At 37.7% G+C, this 22334-nt stretch overlaps 1 protein-coding gene across 2 annotated transcripts in view; it reads left to right on the top strand.

The window, feature by feature from the left end:
* The window catches only part of TRAPPC9 (trafficking protein particle complex 9), a 448124-nt gene that overhangs the window by 42147 nt on the left and 383643 nt on the right, over window positions 1-22334 (top strand). For both annotated transcript variants that reach the window (XM_032180822.1, XM_032180821.1), the window contains 5 exons: window positions 1508-1653; window positions 6148-6233; window positions 13779-13905; window positions 15634-15766; window positions 19270-19433. In XM_032180822.1, the coding sequence (XP_032036713.1) occupies window positions 1508-1653; window positions 6148-6233; window positions 13779-13905; window positions 15634-15766; window positions 19270-19433 (656 nt within the window). The remainder of the gene's footprint in view (window positions 1-1507; window positions 1654-6147; window positions 6234-13778; window positions 13906-15633; window positions 15767-19269; window positions 19434-22334) is intronic.

Genomic DNA, 22334 nt, shown 5'->3' with positions numbered 1-22334 from the left:
AAAGTGTCATTCACACGTTTTGCTTTAAATTGCATTCTAAATTGAATTAAAACCCAATCCAAGAGGTATTGTGCTTGCTTCGAGGAGCAATCTGTGATAGTTTCTCTTTATTCCCAAAGTCTGTTGGTCTGATGCTGACCCGAAGTGTTCCCAGCTGATAATGTGTGTTACATTTCTTGTTCCAAACTACTTTGGGTGTTCTCCCGTAACTTCTTATCAGGTGTTTGATATCAGAGAGAACTCGTCTTGTGATATTCCTCTTAGACCTTCATCATTTTTAGCCATAGCACATCATCTGGGATGATTTGGGTTATTTTAAAAGCAAATTGCTTTCTTGTATGCATGCGCTTTTTATTAGTGGGGATGTTGGTGGACAACAAGAGAATTCATACAAAATCTACTTCTAACTTCTAACGTCCTTTATTGTGCTCAGCTCCCAGACGTGCCGAGGACTTGAAGTAGTTTCGTGTTTTCAGTAATAGGTTATTGTTCTGAAATGTAGTGTGATTCTGTGACTGTGGTGAGTGACTTCAGTTATCTCGTGTAAATGTTACAAAATCATTTTAACATGTAAAAAAGAATGTGCTTTTCAAAGTAAAGACATTTGATTTTGTTTCGGTGACCTGTACAGCTGAGGATGGCAAATCTCTTTCATAATCCTCCAGTGTACTTGAAAAACTTCATAAAACACAAGAATTTAATCACATACAGCAACATTCATAGCCTCTTGGGTTTATTATGGCATTATCAAAGCAGTCCAGTGAGGTAAATTTTACTGTGACAGGTGAATGGGGGAAAGGAGGGAAGAGGGGAGCTCGTCTTTGAACGGGTTGGTGTTTTCTAGGATTCCTCTGCGTGACTCCTCAACTGATTTCTGGTCTCCTAGGGTTTGGGCTGGGCTCTCTTCCTGCTGTTACTTTTGCTGAATATCCACTAACATCTCTCTTGTTCATATTTCTGATATTTAGTCTGTAATTTCCCACCAGCAGTGGAGGGCCAGTGGTTTTCTCTCTTAGTATCACAGGGATTTTGGTCTAGCAGAGAGATGGTCTAATAAATCATCCCCTTCTTGTCTATTTGTGATTGCTTTATGGGCCTTCAACAAGGCCACTCCAATTCCTGTCAGATTTCCTTCCTTCCAGATGCAGCTCTTCACTCCAGCTGTTTGAAAACCTGTTTTATTCACCTTGAGAAGTTCTTTATTTGCATTACATTGTCCACTGAAATTTTGTTTGGCTTTTGCCTTGGGTTTAAGGTAAATATCTGATTGCTTTCTGCACTGGAGTTGTGGTGTATCTGCCATCAAGATGGTTTTGGTGTTCTGATACCTTTCTGAGGCCTTCCCTTTAGTTTTCTGGGACTGGTGTCATTTTCCTTTTGTATTGTAGCTGTTTACCTCATGTTTTCCATTTCAGGTACTTTAATCAGTATTTACTGAGTAAGTCACTTAATATTTATCGGCTCACTTTTAATACAACCTTCTGTAAAAGCTATTTTTACTCAACAGATCTGTGAAGCTCTTGAACCTCCCCACCAGTCTCCGACCTCACAAAATGAAAAGCCTGCTGGGTCAGAACGTGTCAACCAAGAGCCCCTTCATATACTCTCCAATTATCGCTCACAATCGCGGGGAAGAACGAACTAAGAAAATAGGTAAGGCTAAGAATATTTCCCAGGATTTCTCATTGTTTTAGTAAATCAGAAATTCTTTCTTGGTCAAGGAAAGCAAACCTGAATTTTTATTTGATTTAATCCGTTTTTTTAGCCTGTTGTGCTGAAGGAGCAAAGCTTTGTTCTCCCCAGTGATTTTGAACCTTTGGGACAGTTCAACCTAATTCGAAGTGAGGATTGAGTCACGTAGGGGATCAAATTCATTTTCAGAGGAGGTAACTAGTTGTTTTCTGCTCAAACAAAAGAGAATTCATACAAAACCTAGTTCTAACATGTTCCGGTGGCAGCAGGCAGCTTGGCCAGTTGTGTGTGCTGCCATGAGCTAGCTGCAGAGTTGGGTTTTTCTCTTTTCTGATAAGGGCATAAAACACAAAGACATTCAGATGAATAAGCTGCAGTTTTGGGGACAAAAAATGCAAATTAGCTTGACAGTGGTAGTTCATCACCCCTGTAATTTTTATTTTTGGTTAATAAATTGTTACTTTAATAACTAATTGATAATTGGGATTTTAAAATTGGTTTTCAGCTTTTTTCTTTCAGAAGAAAAAGAGAGCGTCTAGTTAATATCCTAGTTTGATTTAACTTAAACACAGAATGATTAGCTGATTAGTCATTTTCTGCCAGAGGATTATTTAATTTATTATAAACAAACTCTTCAGCACAGTAATTGTGTCACTGGAAATAGATTAAAAGGCTTGTTTCAAATCCTGGATTAAGTTACAAATATTGGTAGTCCTTTTTGTTGCTTTTGTGCATATCACAAATGCATGATAATTTTTAACACGGGCATTAGTGTCAGCAGAGGAGAGACTCGTGTGACTTTGGAATAGAACTGATCGTGAAAACCTGAATACAAAAATGTGCAGATGGGTGTCTTTCTTAATTTTGGCTCATTATGATATTCTTTTCAGTACTGTGCAATCACAGTACTACTTAGATTTCAAAAAATTGCCAATAAAGGATAAGAAATTCTTAAAAATGTAGATCAGAAGGTGTATCTTAATCTATTTTTTTGGAAAACAGTTCGTATTTCTCTTAATTTGATAAAAAATAGATTGGGATTTAAATTTTCAACATTCAATCTCATAAGTATACCACTTTTTTTTTTTTTTTTTTTTTTTTTATTTTTAATTTAAATAACATCTTATTGCTGATCCTGTCAAACAGGTGCTTTATGTAGTGTTCTTGTTCCTGGATGGATGCAAAACAGAGCCTCCAGTTTTTGGTAGCAGCGCCGGTTGCTTTGTTCATGTGCAGTGGGTACCACAGGAGTGTTGCATTATACAAAGTAGCTTCTCCTTTTAGTTTTTTATTTAGCATTAGGAGATGTCTGAACTGCTTGTGAGCCTGTGAAGCTTTTGTCTTTTGAAGTACATATGCAGTGCTTTCACTTGTAAAAGCCTCTAACGTTTGGTTCTACAAACAAAAGAATACAGAGAACAAAAGCAGATACTTCTTTGTAAGAAGCAGAGGAATTTAATAAACTTAGAAAATAATTAAAATATTTAAAGACGTGTCTTTAATCTGCTTTAATTACAAACAACGACAATAGCAAATGAACTGTTTGCTGTTATGGAAATATGTAAGCTGTATTCTGGATAACTCATTGTTACAGCAAAGGAAATCAAGTGGTGCTGACAAACCAAAGGGAAACAAAGCCCTTTTGAAAAGTCTTAAAGGAAATGTTTTTTGGCTTCTGAGCTTTCAGCCTGATAAGCTTTTCTGATTGGAAACAAGAAATTGGATTATTACGTTCTGGTTGAGTTGCTTTGATACTACGCTAGTCGTGAGAAATAAACCTCAAGATTTATGACATAAAGTGATTTTTGTTGTGAAGTGCTGATAGTCGAAACGGCACTGCTTGTACTGTAACAGCTCCAGTAGTGCAGGTGGGCTAAATACTGCTCTGAACCATCTTGCTGGGTTTTACCTGTCCTTTCAACAGCTTTTCCCCTAGGGAAGCAATTCTGTAGTGTTGTCCTGGTGTTTTTTCACAGAATCACAGAATTTCTAGGTTGGAAGAGACCTCAAGATCATCAAGTCCAACCTCTGACCTAACACTAACAGTCCCCACTAAACCATATCCCTAAGCTCTACATCTAAACGTCTTTTGAAGATGTTTAGGAAGGTCTTCTGGAAAGCAAACCTGAGGTCGCTGGTGAGAGCACCTTTTTGGTGCTGCTGGTGACCAGCGGGGTCTTTCTGCAGGAACGAGATCCCACAGTGTGTCCCGTTTGTTTGCCTGAAAATAATCATCAACGCTTTTGTAGGGAGGTAGCTCACGGAATATTTGAGGGGTCAAACCTGCATAAACCAAGAAATGAGCCTAGGATCCTTTCTCTTTGAAAGCAGGGAGATATTAAAAAGTCGGACAAATTAACAGGTTTGTTGGTTTTGAGTAAAACTTAGATGAAATAATGAGTTTCCAACAGATATATGTATATTTTTTTCAGTAACTGACCTTTTTAGGATCACTTTTTCAATGTGTTTTCATTGAATGCATGTCAAAAAAGGCATTCTCATCCCATGGTAGCTCAAATCCAGAACTGATACAACTTTGAGGACCGAAGTGCCTTCTTCTGGTGACTGTTAACCATAACAGGGGGTCAGTGCTCAAACATCTCTGCAGCTCTGTGCTCTTTGGAAGAGTTCCTTTGGGGACTGCAAAATGCATAAGATTTTGGATGCTCATAAGGAAGTTGATTAAAATAAAATTGTACAAAACATTCCATACAATTGTGCTTTTGAACATTTGGCTTTAATCGACTGTTTTACTTTGCAGGTTTCGTAGTAATATAACCTGTTAATATCTCGGGATGTATGTTTTTAATTTCCAGTAGCATTAATTGGAGTTAGACATTTGCATTAAGTATGTGTCCCTCGAGCTATCTAACACTGCTTGCAAAATGTAATCAGATAGTGATTGTGAATGTGCAATTAGAGTACAGATGGTTTTAATTGTGAATTACAGTCTTAATAATCCCGTCTTTTTACAGAACTTTCTCTAATATCCTGGTAAAAAAAGTGTTGAGATTGTGTTAAAATCACTGAGTAGAGTAGTTAAAAGATAATCAGTGTGTGTTATAGATTAGGTTATGGCATGATTTATTTAATCTGTTTAATGAATATTTGTTGGTGAGGGCTGCATGTGGGTACTGTGAGAAATTTGGAAGGTAGATGGAAGCATGCGGGCTGAAAAAAGTACAAAATGGTGCTGTAAAATAATCTTTCTTCATTGAGAAGCTCCTCAGAAATCGTATCTGTGCTGCTGTCCTCGCTTTGTTAAATTTCTCACCTCCTTAAACAAAATAAAACTTCCCAAATGTTACGCTTGGCAGGGTGAGATGTCTCTAAAGCTCAACCTCTGTTGTCTGCAGTGAGATATAAACTGAAAGTGCAGCTTATATCTTGGCCTGTTTACTGGTCGTGTCCTTCCTAAATATTTCCAGAAGTCACTTAATAATTGGTGTTATTGCTTAAGAGTCTCCCTTTTGTGAACCTCAAAAAATAAATGAATAACAATTGGTATCAACGGATCCTCACAATATCTTCCCCTCCTACAGCATTTCCCAAACTTCCATAGAGAATTAGGAGGAGGAAGTGGAGATGGCATCTTAGGATCCTAGAGTCATTCGGGTTGGGAAAGCCCTCCAAGATCATCGGGTCCAACCATCCCCCTACCACCAATGTCACCCACTAAACCATGTCCCTAAGCACCACGTCCAACCTGTCCTTAAAGGAAATCATCTTGCTGGTGAGCAGATGCTTTCCCCATCCCTGGAGGTGCTCAAGGCCAGGCTGGATGGGGCTTTGGGCAAGCTGGGCTGGTGGGAGGTGTCCCTGCCCATGGCAGGGGGATGGAATTAGATGATCTTCAAGGTCTCTTCCAACCCAACCCAACCCATTCTGTGATTTTATGATTCTCTAATTTCTTCTTAATCATCTTTTATTTATTAATATTGATTTATTATATATCCTCAGCTGTATGTAGATGAAGATTTGCTCCCGTTATTGTTAATATCCTTTTTCCCGTGGTGTTTATTCCCGATCTGGTTGCTTTTTAACCAAGTCTTGATGATGCGCAGTGCTGTGTACCTTGTACCTGCCTCCAACCACGGGAGTGTTGAAGCTTTCAAGTGGCCAACATTTGGGATATCTTTAAGTACTATTTTGAACTGATGCCTGAGTTAATTTTGTCGATGCAATGTTGGCACGCAGGGGCTCTGGAGCACTACTATTATTAATATAATGAGTGTATTAACGAATGCTTCCGGTCCTTTAACCCGTTGCTTTGCCTCTGATTTATGGCTTGTGTCCCTCGGTGCACTTGAACAGGACTGGGGCTGTGCAGCTTACAGAGAGATGTTAATTTAGAACATAAAGCCAGTATAACAACCTGACAGCTCGGCTGATGCTAATTTTTGTACCACTATGATTAGGCAATTCCTGCTTTAATTCTGTAATCCTTTCTCTTAGACTTCCAGTGGGTCCAGGGAGATGTATGTGAAGTTCAGTTGATGGTGTACAACCCTATGCCTTTTGAGCTCCGGGTAGAAAACATGGTATGTATCTTTCTGCTTTTTATTATTTTTTTCTCAGCTCTTTCCGAAGTCAGAGTTTCAAATATGGTTTTCTAGTAATCAAATAGTTTAAAACCTGGTTAAGTCAGTCCAACCTCAGTTTAACAGTGCAGTCGTGTCAGTTTTATCAAGTTTTGCTGTGATGATGAGGTATTGAAATGAAAATCTCTGCCACTTGGAGTGTGTAAATGCTTTACTGTTACTGATCTGTAAATTAATTCTGTGTCTCTCTGCATTGCCTTGAACTCATGCTGAAGAATGTACTGGTTTTCAAGTAATAATCATATCTTGAAACCTTAAAATCAGTGTATTCTTCCTCCTGTTATTTAAAAAAAATTACATTTATCCTAGCTTTTCAAATTCCTGCCTTGATTACATTTTTTAAAAAATGAGGAATTAAGATAACTAGTTCTGGGAAGCTTTGATTTGTTAATAGAAGCTTCAGCTTATGGATCTGCTCTTCCCAGGGACAGATGTGATTTGAAAGCACCGGAAGCTAAAGGGATCAGAAGGGAGGACACAAAAAAAGGCAAGAATACCAGAGTAGCATTTAAGGTTGGAAGGTTCAAGTCCAAGCTCTCTGCTGCTTCATGCAACTGTGTAATACTGCTTTTGTGGACTGCTTCCAGTGGATACTGAAACAAAGTGGATCATTTTCCCCCCCTTAATGCCAATTAACAGGAGTTTTTTCATTGTTAACCATTTAAAGGTTAAGACTCCTTAAACTGCTAAACCAGATTAATCTCCAGCCAGTCCTAATGCAGTGTTAGCCTTTACGTTAAATATTTCCACCTTTTCTCCAATCGTTACTATTGCTTTAAAAATAAATCCTGTCTCACAGAGCCCACTGTTCTGTTGGGCTAAGTGAGTTAGGGTATATTTATTTGCTCTTTATTATTATTATTATTAACAGGTCTACTTAAAGGTTACTTAATATATTAACGTATATGAAGTAACTGTAAAGCCGTGCATCACAAAGGACGCTGTGTAGAAATCAATTTAAGAGCATTTTGATTTATAGTCTAATTTGTATCGTGGAAGTAATGATGTAATTATATATTTCAATTTGGGGGGGATAATTTTTTAATGAGGAAATTTCCTGTGAGTGGTTGCATACCCTTAAGAACTTGGTCTAGTTATTTATAAGGCTGTGCGCTCCATCCATTCACTGGATTACTACAAATTAATTGTAGGAAGGATACTACAAATTAATTGTAGTAGCACGACTCCTCCTTTTTTCCTGTTAGGATGATAGCTATGTTTTGAACTAATACTGAATTTTGGTTTTATTGGTAAGGATGAGAGGAAGGAGGCAAGCAGACTGGACGTTTAATAGAGATGACTAACGTAATTCTGTAGTCAGTGATCTATAAATAGAGTGCTTTGAGATATTCTGCTTTGCTCTGATGTCATCTCACCGGGGAGGGAACGTGGGATTTCCATCTCCTAAATTTGAGTGGACAGGAGAGTGAAAAACCTGTACGAACATGAAAGCTGGCACCGTTTTGAGCAGTGGGTTGGACACGAGGACCTCCAGCATCTCCTTCCAGCCTAACTTGCTCTGATTCTCTGATCTCATCTGTGGGTTCTCTAGAGTGTGGGAATAATTATTACTTTATCACAAGAACGAAATCTTTTGTTTTTATTTTAATAATTCAGGGTGTTTAATATTTTAAAGTATTTTATTTTATTATTAGTGATTTGTTTTATTATTAATGTCTACTTATGCCTCAAGCCTCCTTTTTGTCTTTTTTTCATGTCACGTTCTTTCACATTATTTAACCTCAGAATCATTTGCATAGTGAGTGCATCCTTTTCTGTCATTTAATGTCAGTTTTAGCTTGTCTGTCCCACAGTTTTTTTCCTTCGGACTCAGCATCTTACCTGTGCAGTATGACTGCTCACTCAACCTTGTTTCCAATGCCTGGCAGTCCTTTGAGTTCTCCATCACATGGTTTCCTGTGCTCTTTCCCTTTATCGTGGCTCACCATCAAAACGAAACGGTCTTGAAATCCATCGTCTCACTCCTTTTTTCTAATTTTCCTTTCTGTCAGCTTTCAGTTTAGTTTATTTTGTTCTTTTAGCTTACTTGCTGCATGTTAAATAAACCATGGAAGCGTTGATCCAAACTTCTATCAGGATAGTTTTCCTTGTGACATCAGATAAACAACTTAGTATTGAGATACAGCACAAGTTGTTAAGGAGCACGATTCCTCATTGAAAGGCTCCTCTAGCTTTTTTCATTATTTGAAGCATTAATGTAAAATATATTTAGTTTTATGAGACTGTGGAGGCATGACTTTGATCAGTATTATTCAGATGAGAAGCCCTATAAAGTTGGAACAGTTTATTTTTGTTGTTCTTTTTCTTCAAAACTCTTTGCCCATCTTCCTTGTTCTTGCTGTTTATTCCTTGACATGCATATTCATGATTTGGGAATCTATTTAGATACCTCTTTTTCATATTTTTCATGTGTGTCCCATTTCTTAAAACTTTCCTGTCTTCTGTATCCCGGTCTTCTTTTGGTCCATATAGCAGGAAGGCCAATCCAATGAAAGGTGCAGTAGTGTTTGCAAAATGACAAATTAAAATGTTTAAGCATGGACTGTCGAGGTGGTTAGGTCCAACAACTGCATATTTTGGTCAGTAAAGCAAAGCAGGAGAGATCAGAGGCATTGTTTCCGTAATACTTAGCAGGTACCTTCAATCAGCATAGTGAGGGAGAGGCAAAAATGAGCCTAATTTTCTTTGTCTGCAGCAGATCAGGCAGAATATTTTTTGCTGTCCTTGTGGTCTAACCCAAGTTAAGAGTAGATTTGACGTTCAGCTCTACATAAGTACATACAGCACTTTACTTTTTTCCAGGAATATCGATTTCTGTTTAGACTTGTTCAGGTACCTGAATGGTCGCCTTTATCTCTCATACAGTTACCAAGCCCTTTTTCTATCCAGGAAAAAAATGACCTTTGGATTTCAGACCTTCAAATAAAAACCCACAAAACCAAGCTGGGAAATCTCCGGTGTATTTACTTTGTATCTTGGAAAAAAATGTTTAAAGCAGTGCAAAGTGTTTTAAGTCCTATAAGATTTTAACTACTTTTTCCTCTTTGTTTCTCAAGTTTCATTTCCAAAACAAATGAGCTGTCTTCACAGGCTGAGAATTGTTGTGGGAGTGTTATTTATTCAGTGAAAGCATCTTTTTACGTACTTTCTGTAGAAAATGGAGCCTTCTTACAACCACCATTGATACATACAGAGCAGTGGAAGCTGTATTGCAGTAAGTTAGTATTGACAAACTGAAAAATACTGCCACAACACATAGGGTTAATGTAATTTAGAGTATTTAAAGCTGATAACTCAAAAATAGTCTTTTTTCTATAGGTCTCATTCTGTTTGGAGCATTTCAAGACAACTGAAGTATTTTGATTAATGACAGTTTGAGAATAGCTGTTGCTTTTTATTTTGTAAACTTCAAAACTATGCTATTAGCCAAGAGCACTTTTAATGTTGATATTTAAAAATAACATCTAAAATTTCTATAGATCTTTTTGTACAACCTGTCCATGAATTTAGCTCATGATCATTCAAAATATTTCCATGAACTGCTCTTTGGAGAGTTCCTATCTATGTAGTCTTGAGAGAATATTTACTTACTGATGGGCTGCATGTTATTGAAGCTGTCCTGGACAAGAAAATACACAGAAAAGGTTGGTGGAAGAAGGGTAAAAATGGTTGTGGTTGAAAATTCCGAGGTCTGCTTAAAACAGTCTCGCTGGAAATACTGGGAGAAACTTCCTTTTAAATTAATATTTGGTGATTTTCATGTGAAGTATTTGACAGCGTTGTATAAAGTATGTTGAGTGAGAAAACGAACTTTGGCAGTGGTACTTGGGGGAAAAAACAGCGACTGCATATCAGGATTGGTAAGTAAAGCCTAAAAAGGCACTTAGATACTGATGTTGTTTTAAAAGCATCCCCAAAAGCTACCATTTGCATACAAGTTGTTCTGTTTCTTTGAAACTAAATCTAGTTTGGAAGTGATTGAAAGGCAGGCTGTAGTAATAGCGTGCATATATGCTCTCTAAGACAATTTAGATAGTTTTATAGGAATACAAGGAAATAAAAATCTTTTTGCTTCTGATTCATATATTCCCTGGAGGTAGCCTTGCATACAGATACAGTTTTTCAATTTGGTCGAAAACAGCAATGATTACTAAATATTATTACTGAGATCAAGTACAAGACTCTGGGGAAAAAGAAATCTGACACTTGCCTCCTTTTTCTTTTCCTTTTCTTCTTTCTCCACATCAGATACCTTTAGGTAAAGGATATAATAGCACTTCAGCCTTGCTTTCATTGTCTCCATAAAATTAATTCTTTTTAGGCACCAGAGGGCAATGTTGGGCAAATATTGCTGAATCCAGCACGTAGCAGAACTGGAAGTGTCTTTCAGACATTGTAGATATGTCACTGTCATGTAAAATTTATTTGTGTGGGTCAAGTTTTCAGAATAATTATCTTGATTTCAATTCATGCCTGGAACACCGAAGACTTGTTGAGCTTTATATTGTATTGTTTTTTTTTTTTTTTTTCCATTCGATGAGCTTTTATGCTTTCTTGATGTCTATTTTTAAAAGCTTGAAGTTTCACTGGAGAGTAAAAACTGTCAGAATGAGAGAATTGGATTAACGATGTTTTTTCCTTCATGTGTTAATGGACTTGAGGCTCTTAATTTTTTAGCCCAGGAATAGTTTTGCTTAGTGCAGATGCTTTGGCATTTCCATTGCATTTGTTCTCTAAAGATCTCTTCATTTTCCTTTGCTAAAGAATAAATTGGGAATGCATTTGTAATACATTATAAGAAAAATATATCGTGCTGAGCACTTTGCGTTATCAGTTACCCTGTGATCAGTGTGGATAATGTCAAAATTTCCCCTTTTTTTTTCCCCCCCCATGGTTTCAATTTCTCCTTGACTGAGCCAGAAAGGCAATTAGCTTCCCCCTCCCCCTTGGCCCAGTGAAAATTGGGCTAATTAGGACCGTGTCTTAATGAGAAGCTTCTTGTATTTTGGAAAAGGGACTGGGCCATAGTTTTGCAGTGGTGTTGTAGTTTCTTAGAGTTTATGTGTATTTGGGGACATAGCCAGGAATGGAAAAATGCTGCTGTATTGTTCCAAGGTAGGTTCAGTGTGGTCATTAGGAGAAAGACTGAAGTGGGAAGGCTGCTGAAGCACTGTGTTGTTACCTAATCCCCTCCTAGAAACTCCCATTGAAGGAAATTCCAAAATACCCTAGACAAAAATGACACCTTAATGTGACACTTTAAATGACACCTTATTTACTACAGTTGATACTAAACAAGACTTTGGAGGTTTTTTTTAATAGTTGATTTTTTAGGATTTTCAGTCCTTGGATGACAGGATTTAGTTGAGGCGAATCCTAAATGATTCCTGTGTATATGAATATTTGGCCAAGTGATAGCTCAGTGCTTTGGAGACTGAAATAATTTCGGAAAGCCTTCTGTACCTGTTGCAAAGGTGAGTTCTGGAGTGTGTGGGGGTCACCTTTGTGTTGTAGGATTTGCCTCACTCAAAGCAAAAGCGGAAGGATTACGATGAAGAGTGAGCCTTAATGTAAAGTGTAAATGCTCATCCCTCTTCTGGGGTGTGGATCCCTCTGCAAGGATTCCTTCCATCAATTACTTTGCATCCTATCTAAAATTAATTTGTATTGACCGCTTATTGCAACTACAATTTTATAAGCTTTATTATGAAATCGTGTAAAGAATGCAGCAGAAGGGACTGCAAGCAAGGCCTGGTTGTGTTCCTAGCTACATAAAAGCACCCTTTTGGAAAGCAGCGCCCACTCCTACGCTGATGAGGTGGGAGTCACAAAGCATCGATGCTCTGCTAGACCGGCTGGCGAAAGCAGAGTGAGACAGAATTTGATTTATGAGGTTTTGTTGTGGGGATTGCTTCTTAGAACAGAATTCTGTAGGAGAAACGAGGGGAAAAGTAAAATTCAGTAGAAAGGAGGGTTCAGCAGGATTTTCTTATAGCATTTCAAGTGAAATGATTATATTGTGTGCAGTGTTAGAGAAGGATACAGGTCTCTGAAGAACCTTTCCACAAAGACAGCTTGGTTTGAAATCAGCTTTGTCTCACCAATGTGTCGTCTACAAAGAAGTAATCGCTGGAATGAAGGATTTAAGCTTTTGGGTACATCAGGCGATGTGTGAATAGTTAATTAGTTATTGCCCAGGAATTTGTTGATGAGGTGGTGGTGGTTAGTCCCGGTGCAAATCAGGTCATCGAAGACTTAATCAACAGGTCAAGACTCAGTCATTGCCTGGATAATCCAGGCCGTGCCATTTTCCTTTCCTTATTATATGAGTAGCAATTAGGATCATTTCTAATTGAGGAGGAGAAACAGAAGAGTGCTGGTCTGCCTTTTACAGCAGCTGCGAACTGCAGAGGTACGCCATTCAGAAACCTCTTGAAGGAGAAAGTAGGCAATCAGATGTTTGCAAAGGAAAGCAGGGCCAGTGCTCTGGCACTGTGCAGGTACCGCTGCTGCTTCTTCACCTCCTTGTGTAGTCTGCAGTCTCTGTGGTTTTCTGTCTGAAAGTGTAAGTTTTCCCATCTGTCTTTCCAAAACTAGCACCTACCTCTTATAGAGACTCTTGACTTCCTGTGAAGCATCTTAATTGAGCTGAAGCTTAATCCAGTTGTACTTACTGCATTAATAGTTGGGTATCATCACTTTTAATTAATAAATCTATAGAAGCAGCCATTAACTTAGTCTCCCGTGTTTGACAGCAATATTTATGTTACTTCTAAGCGCATACTGTGCTCAAGCATCTTAAACTTGTTAACTGAGCTTAAAAAAAGCAATCAGTTGACTCAAGAAAGTAATGCCGTGGTTCTTAGGACATTAAATAATTTATTTTTTTGGTTCCACTTCATATTTTGTCCCATGTTTTAACTTTAGGGTGCTCAGAGATTTCTCCATCATCACACAGTCTAGCTGCAGGCACCTAGGCTTGTTACGTGGTCAACTGAGAGAGGTGAATGCCTTATTCCAACTCCTAATTTAGACTTGTAGGTTAGCTAATAAAACTAGACTTTATTTTCTGTAAATATTCATTTGTTTCTTCCATTTAGATAAGTCTTTTCTGGACAGGAACTTTAATTAAAGCTAAGCAAGCTAGAGACGTTTGATTTCCACTGTCCAAAATGCATGCTGTACAGGTGCAATTAAGTGTAGATAAAAAACAAAACACCTTGCAGATAATATTACTTCATGTATCTTTCCCACCTCAGAAATATCCTGAAACACATTCATTTCTTTATTGAAGACAAATGTTGCAGTAATACTGGAAGCATACTTAAGTCACTGGAACTTTAAACCAAAGCAATTGCTAGGAGCAAATTTGAATAAACCCTAAATTCTTGGATGATATAATGCAAGAGATTGGGAGTGTATATTATAAATGGATTTATCTGTGTAATATGACTTTTTTTTCAGGGTCTCCTGACAACAGGAGTAGAATTTGAATCTCTTCCTGCAGCCCTTTCTCTACCTGCAGAGTCTGGTCTCTATCCGGTAACTCTCGTTGGTGTTCCTCAAACCACTGGACAGATTACTGTCAATGGTAAGGGATGCATTTTGTCACTTTCCTTCTAGCAGGACAACATTTTATGTCTCTGTGAATTACACGTTTGTCTGGCCCACTTTCAACTGGTGTGCTTTATATATTTGCTACTCTGAATTCTCCTCAGTGTGTAAAACAAACAAAAAGTCCCAAACAAATAGAGCTGTTTAATACACTAGACTTCATTAAAACCACAGCCTGTGATGCTGAAAATTCACTTGGTTGCGACAGCAGCAGCGAACATATGTTTTCAGTATCTCCAGGATGAGAGGAAAAGGCTAATGAACACAAACTCCACCTTATTAATGTTTTCATTGGAAAGCTTCTGAGAAAAATGACGAACTTTTTCATGAGAATGCAGAAGATAATCTTGCAGCTCATTTTTCTTAATCGTGTTCATGTAAGATTACAGAAATGTTTGCCGATTGTTTGTGTAGAAACAATTTAGCTGCTGTGTGTAGTCTGTTGCACTCGAGATGTCATTTCATTAATAAGCAAAAAGAGAATTGTGTTCATAGTAAGTGGAGAGAATTAAAGAACTTTTTTTGGAAGACCAGCAGATCGGTCTCCTAGAAAAGGAGGAGATGATAGATGCAGAAAGCAGTAGTACTGAATCATATTAACAACACACAATTTTAGGTACATGCTCCTGGAATATAGAATTTCAGGGAAAGAACTGTTTTAATAAAATTAAACACCAAAAGAAGATGAATTTGAACTTGAAGAAACTCTGTTCTCACTGTGTTTTCTGCTCATAAAAAGAATCTTCTTCATTTCTGTGTTTTTTTTTTTTTTTTTTTTTTTTTTTCCCTCAGAAACTATTTCAGTAAATACAGAATAGCATCAAAGCATTGAGGAACAGTTGTGCTATAGTTGTCTGTTTTTAGTTTCACACACTAAAAATGTATTGCAAGTAGAGGAGTTGATTTCTGTATTTGGCCGTTACTTGGGTGTCAATGAATTAAATTTGACTTGAGATACAAGTTGTATATATTGCTTGGCAAGGAATTGCTGCTGAGGTATTTGCCTACTAAATCAAACTTTTGGAGATGACCTGTGGACTTGTATAGCAGGCGCATACATATATACATATTCAATAATGTCTATATATATCTGCAGTCTTTTATGGCAGCAGTATACATACATAGATATTCAAAAAATAAATTTAAATCATTTGCTTTGGGATTTTTTTAATAGCTTCTGGATGCTGCTGATGCTCTTTCCTAACAATTTCATTTTTTTGGGAAAAAATAAGGGGCTCTCAACATATGTTGAAGGGTAGCAGGTATATGTGCAGTGGTGGATTAGGCGATATGGTATTGTGAAATGCTGGTCTTTATAATACAACTTGTGATGTTGATCTTTTAAAGGTTCCTACTGAATTTTATAATACAACTTGTGATGTTGATCTTTTAAAGGTTCCTACTGAATTTAATGCATAGTAGAAATTATGGAGTCTAATTTTTAAAATAATTGTGTATGTCATAGATCCAAAGGCATAGATGTGCGTTGTTTGTATGATGTCATTTATTTAAAAAAAATTGTTATATATGGTATTTGAAAATCTTTTTAATACATATTTTGTGTCCTGAGAAGATTCTTCTGTAAAGAAGGTGGTGTTTTGCAAAGCAAAAACACTGGCAAGATCTGACTAGTAAGGTTAATGTATTAGACATCTCAGCAAACAAAAAAACTTGTGCAATATTTGTGTTTTCTTCCAAAAATCAGGTTACCATACGTCAGTTTTTGGAGTCTTCAGTGATTGCCTTCTGGACAATCTGCCAGGAGTGAAGACCAATGGCTGTACTGTTGAAGTCATTCCAGCTTTGCCAAGGCTGCAGATCAGTACCTCCCTTCCAAGGTGAGGAATTTAATAAAATCAGGCTTTTATTTGGTTATATTGCTGTGTGAGTGTTCATAAATGTTTATAAAATGTTGAAGTAAAGAGGTAACCCACAGATTAGTGTAAGCTGGAAGGGGGAGATCAGCTGGTCTAGGACCTTGGTCAACGCAGGACCATCTTTGACAAGTGATACATCTTTAATGTTGGAGCAGGTTGCTCAGGGCATTTTCTAGTTGTCTGACCACACTCAGAAGAGGTTCCCTCTCCCCTTCTCTTCTCCAAAATGGAACAAACAGCCTTTGAACCTGCCCTGTGTAACTCCTAATCATTTTGATACCCCTCTTCTGGACTTGCTCCAACATGTCAATATTTCTGTTGTATGGGGAAGCTCCAAACTAGATACCATACTACAGAAAAAACACATTTAAGAGGTACAGGAAGAATTAATTAAAATAACTTCGTTATACACTCACCAAACGTGTCAAAATTGTTACGTGAGGGCTTAGTGTTTTTTAGGGAGGGTTGTTGAGCATTTTTTTGGGTGAAGAATGAGACTGACTACTTCCATGTCTTTAGAGAAAGCTCATAAGACACCAATTCAATTCAGCTTCTGGAACTTTTACAGGTTCAAGAGCATCCATGTACCATTTTGCGAATAGTTATAGAGTTTTGGTTTTCTTTTTAATATTCCTTTTAGCTATGGATCAGCAAACAGCCTTTTGTTTACTTACTTCTTTTTTTACCATGTTATTCAATATAGCATACCAATAAAAAAAGAAAAGTCTGGTTCTGATATTTCCATAATGAATTCTACTTTTCTAATGTGGAATAGCCTGTCTTGATGGGATTGTATTGCAAAGATATGAAAGAAATACCCTGGTGAAGACAGCAAACTAATAAAACACTGTAGTTGAGTTGCATGTTGGTAAATTGTCTATAAAAATGTTGCTAGATATGGAGTCTGGGTGGTTTTAGCTGTAATCAAAATTAGTATTGGATAGCCGAAGTTATGAATATATTAAAGAATATGATGAGTTTGAAATACAGAGGGAATTGCAAATATTCTTAAATGAGCATAATATCTGCTCTTTTTGGATATATGTTCAGCTGATAATGTGGAGCAGTAACGAGATTCTTTGTCTATTGGCGTATGTTTCCCTCCTCATTGGTGTTAAATTTGCTCTTGGTTCCTTCAAATGCTTTAGTTTCAGTACTCAGTCTCAGTTCCTGGGACATCCTGGGAATTCAGATGTGCTTCTGGCTACCTTGCAGTGTGCCAGAGAGGTCCTTGGTTACCATCACTTTTTCCTTCTCCTGGCCTCTATGATATCTGTAAATTGACCCATGCAACTCCTGTCAGCTCTGTTTTATCCTTTGGATCCTCTGGAGAATGACGTACTTTTAAAAGACGTGGTAAAGAAATGACAGAGAGAATACTCCTAATTTACAGGCAGCAGGATTAAATCTGAGTAATTTCTCTTCTTGCATCTTTCCAATTTGTTTTACGTTCATGTTCAGAAACCTTCTTCGTAGGCTTGCCAAGCTGGTGAGTTGCTGCAGGAGGGGAACCTCAATCCATCCTGCTCCTCCCGGTTTGATGCCAGTGTCAGTGGCAGATGTCCAGAGCCTGAAGGGTCGTGGGTCAGCAGGAGGGCACCTGAAGAGCAGCCCAAAGGAATTCCAGGCAGTAATGCAGCTTTGTGAGGGGCCCAACTCAAATGGGTTTCTTCCTTAATGGAAGAACCTGTGTTAAAGCAAAAGATGTGCAAGCTGAATTAGCTGGATTTTGGTTTCACATGTACACTTGTATGGAAATGAAGAGTAGTCATTATTTTGCTTTGTTAGTGTGCAATTCCTACTTTTTCAGAATATGAGGAGGAAAAGAAATGAAGAAATTCTCTTTTTATTTTCCTCCATTGCCACTCCAGATGCCCACACTTCAGAGTGCTGCAGTGATAACGATATATTTCTGTAGCATTTAAATGATCAAAAAGTGTGTTTTTTGTTGTCAAAGCTGCATTCTGAAAGACTAAAATCTGCGGTGATGTTTTTTTTTTTTGTGGAGGCTGTGTATCTTGAGTAAGGGAAAAATAGGGTACGAAGGAAGGATAGCAGAAATACCTGCCACAAGAAGTTACTGACCGTGGGTTTACCAACAAATTTATCAGCCATTAATCTCAATAGCTTTTGCCCTTGTGTCCTTGATCCCTTCTGACCACTTTGCATTAGCGTGAAAAATACAGTCAGAAACTGAACCTCTGCCCATCTGTCTTGTTCTGCAGTTCTCCTTCCCTCATTCATGTTCTAAAGAGTTCATTTATATTCACTATTTCACCTTTTGCTGAGTAAATTTCTTCCAGGATCCACTCCCATGAGGTTTGTTCTTCCTGCTGTCCACTAGAACTGCACTCTGCCAGCTCCCATATTACCTCTTCCTAGCAAAGTTCAAGGTTACTGCTCAATTCTGCTTTACCCCCGTGTTGTTACAGCACTGTGAATGTCTCCTATTTCGGTAATTGGCTGGTTTGCCACATTTGTTATTTTAAAATGAAATTTTTGGTGCTCATGGAGATAAATTCTCATCCTTCTGACGCTTTAGGTATCCGTGCATTTTCTCTAGCACATGTAATTCTGTAAAATAATTTTTGCTTGTATCATCTCGAAGTTCTTTGTATGATGTATGTTGCTGTTGAGCATATCTTACCTCATATTTCTCATACTGCTTATGATCCCTGAAGTAAACAGTTTCTGTGGCTGATCAGCTGCTTACATCAAAGGTGTTTCTGTCTTCATATTGCACATTGACAACAAGCTGGTGAAGTTTGGGAATGCTTAACAATGTAAGATAATGTATCCTCCCTTGTAAGTATAAAGGTTTCATCTCAGCTGAGGAATCTTCCTGGTTTGTGGTTTTATGCTCATTTTTGTAATTCTGATGGGCTGATCAGAAAGCGGCATGAACTTCAGGATCCTGCAGAGGACTTTCACCCTGAGATCTCCTATGTAGCATTCAATTTATTCTCCTTATTTATTTGTTTTATTTTTACATTTTACTTTTACATTCAGCTCTTGACACTCATTAGTATTCAACCCTAGTGTTCAAACTCTTGGTAGATCACATGTCACTTTTTTCAAGTTTGCTCTTTCTGATGACCTGCTATTAGTTTTTTGCCCTGTTCCCTTCCGTATGATTTTTACAGCGATTTTTTTAACGAGCTTTCAGTCAGGAATAAATATGTATCTCACATTGTTTGAAATCTGACTTGTATTATGCATAACATTAACGTTTGACCTCAGTGGTTATTAAAAATGATCCTTGCTAAACTTAGAACGGAAAATTATGTCAAATATCTTCAGGATTTCAGAGGAGTGGTTTCTGAATCTTCAAAGGATCTTATATGCTGTTGAAGATTTATTGAATCTTCAAGTTTCTATTAAAATCTTCAATAGAATATAATAACTTGGACAAGATTTACCATGTTTATTCTAATATTGCATTTTCACGTTTGTCACTTTTGTAGGTCTGCTCATACACTTCAGCCTTCTTCGGGGGATGAAATCTCCACGAATGTATCTGTCCAGCTCTACAATGGAGAGACTCAACAGCTTATCATTAAGTTAGAAAACATTGGAACGGAACCATTGGAGACACTGGAGGTCACATCGAAAACAGTCAACACTAAGGGTAGGTGTGCTGGTTTATATTCGGAAATAATCGCTGCTTGTTCTTAGCTAAAAGGGGGTCTAGTTGTGGTATATTTATTTTAGGTCAGTTTAAAGCAAATATCATAATCCCTGCTAAAGAACTGGATTCATTCAGTTTGATTTTTTTTTTTGATAGAAACATAAAAATGAAAGAGAAAATAAGAAAATGCAGAAAAGAAGTGAAAGAAATTGTAGTACTATCTGTGTGTCAAGGGATTGCCTGCTTTTTTGGATGTTTAGGTTTCCTCTTCAAGTTCAGTGGAAAGCAAAATAATAATAATAATAATAAATAAATAAATAAATAAATAAATGTATATGTATATAAAAGGCAAAACATCCTGAAGCAAAAAAATAAAAAAAAAAAAAAGGAAAAAAAAAAAAGACATGAATCACGGGTTGGAATTACTTTCTCCTTAGATATAAGTACAGTGATTAGTTAATTAAATAAATTGCCATTAGCAGTAAAGTTTTCCTCCTTGAAAGAGTGGAATTAAATCAGCCTACTTCTAGCTTACTCAGTAATCAATAAGAAAAAGTGGGATAAAACACTAAAAAAACCACAACACAACAACACAGCAATAGATGAAATGAGGTATTATGAATTAAAAGGCAGAATGGAAGGTACAAAAGAAATAAAGTACATCTCCTGCTTTCACTTACTTCTCCTAAAATGCTCTGTACCTATTAATATTTAATAACTAGTCTGATAGGTGAATCTCACTTTTTCATGATGTGTTTTATTGGTTTTGGTTTTTCCTCTGGGGAAAAAACATTTCATCACCATGAAAATGATATTAACAGAAGAACTGCAGATGACAAGCAAGATAATCTTTACTTACAATAGAAATACCTCATTTGATTGTAGATTTTATTGTCAGTGCTAGAATATTAAAATGGAATGTGATTTTTGCTCTTTTCAGTATTCAGGCTCATATTTTTTTTTCAATAAAATATCCTTTTCTCTGTGATCTCAGAGACAAGGAGTTGCCAATCATCTAAGAATAGGTTTTCTATCAGAGCCTTGTTACCAAGAATAATTTTAAAAGCCGAAGTAAAAGGACTTTCTGTTCTTATTTCAGTAATTCCAAGGTGCTCCCACTGTGCTAGGTGCTCTTTGTATGTTTTGGAAAGACCAAGTGCAGCATGTGTATTAAATGATGGAGTTGTTGCAGTGAAATGTTGGAATATGTGGGCCTCTGGATCACAGGTGTTTAGCAGACTCTGAGTATGTAACATTACATAGTTAAAATGGTTCAAAATTTAAAAAAATAGACTTGTCAACATTAAAACCTTCATCACATCACTGTTAGAACTTTTGTTAAAAACTGGGGGAAAAAGGGGAAACGTTGATGCATTCAACTTTGAGTTTTTACCCTGTCTCCTTACCTTCTCTTTTTGGGGCCACAACTATTGGAACAAACATTGGTGCTGTAAATAGGAGCCATTCTCATTTTGTGGTGCAGTACCCAGGTCAGAATTAGTTGTTGCAGTGCAATGGCCAGACCTTTTTCTTTGCTGCAGCTGGTCACTTTTTGTGGGGAAGCCCACTTCTCTGGCATCGTTTCTAATGGTGTCTTGTTAGTAAGGAGCTCTGGGGATCGTGTTTTCAAACGTGCTTCCCTCTGATTTCCTCTGCTTCTTTCAGCTGCAGCTCTTTGACTTTCCCTCTCTAGCCCTTGGATTAAATGAGAAGAAGTCGCAGCTCACCCTGTGCAGTTCAGAAGGTCAGCATAGGATTTTCGAGTCCTTTAGCAGCCACGCGTTCTGGAACAGATCCTGGGGCAAATCAGCAAAAGGGACTTGTCATAGCGCCACAACGAACGTGTCTGTCATTTCTCTTAATGTCTCATTATACCAGGCTCATCTACCAGGCTGTGGTGTCTCTAAGTTGGACATCACACGCATCCCATCAAGGTCAACCGCGTGTCACCTCCCGTTGTCCCTACCCGTGTCAGATGGCCCGATGCTTTTTTAGGATGATGACGTGTGAGGGGTTGCCTTTCCATCCTCCGTCTCCAGCCAGCTCTTGTCAGAGCCTACCTGATGTCAGAGTTCACTCCAAAAGCTTTGATAACTCAACGATTTAGTCCGTGCAGGGTGAAGTGTGACCTTGATGTCTTTTTGAAGCTTGAAGCATCGAGAGGAGCCTGCCAGGCCTTCTCACCAGACTCGCAGGCTGGAGTAGTGAGCACCAGCTGCACACACTGAATGAACTCGGATGATGAAGCAACAAATCCTCATTGGTTTTTCTTAGAAGTGATTGACCTCTGGAATTTAAACAGAGAGAAATCAATTTACCTGTCTGGCTCTATTTTTTTCACGGTCTTTGAATGCATCTGCTTGCGGTCTCAGCTGTTTAACCATGCTAGACCACAAATGAGAAATCTACTCTGGGGATCAGGTTGTGAGAACTGTGAGTATCCTAGAATAGATCTATTTACCTTTTTTCCAACCAAAACTGCAAAGTTTTTTGGATCTGGAGTTGGGCTATGGTCCTTGGAGAGCTGTGAATGTAGACACCAGTTCCACCAGTTAGTGTAAACATCATTGCTAGGGAAGGACAGTGAGTGTTGGTAGTCCAGCCCCACTCTTATCTTTATCTGCTGGGTTTTACTATCAGGATTTCTCAGCTCAGGTCTCTTTCTTTCTGCCCGCACTAGCTGACACAGATATTCAGGACTTTGTATGATTCTTACTAACTCTTTTTTTCCCCACTCATAGGAAGAATGTCAAATGGTTCATGATTTTACAGCAAGTTTTGTCACCTTTTAAGGATACTTGTTAATTGCTCGGAAAAAGCTCTACAAAATACATCTGCACTGCAAAGAATATAGCAACTCCTGCAAATCTATTTCTGTCTGCTAGGTCTGAATCCAAAATA

The sequence above is a fragment of the Aythya fuligula genome, chromosome 2, assembly GCF_009819795.1.
Source record: "Aythya fuligula isolate bAytFul2 chromosome 2, bAytFul2.pri, whole genome shotgun sequence".
Lineage (NCBI taxonomy): Eukaryota > Metazoa > Chordata > Aves > Anseriformes > Anatidae > Aythya > Aythya fuligula.
This window is presented reverse-complemented; position numbering and strand designations above follow the sequence as displayed.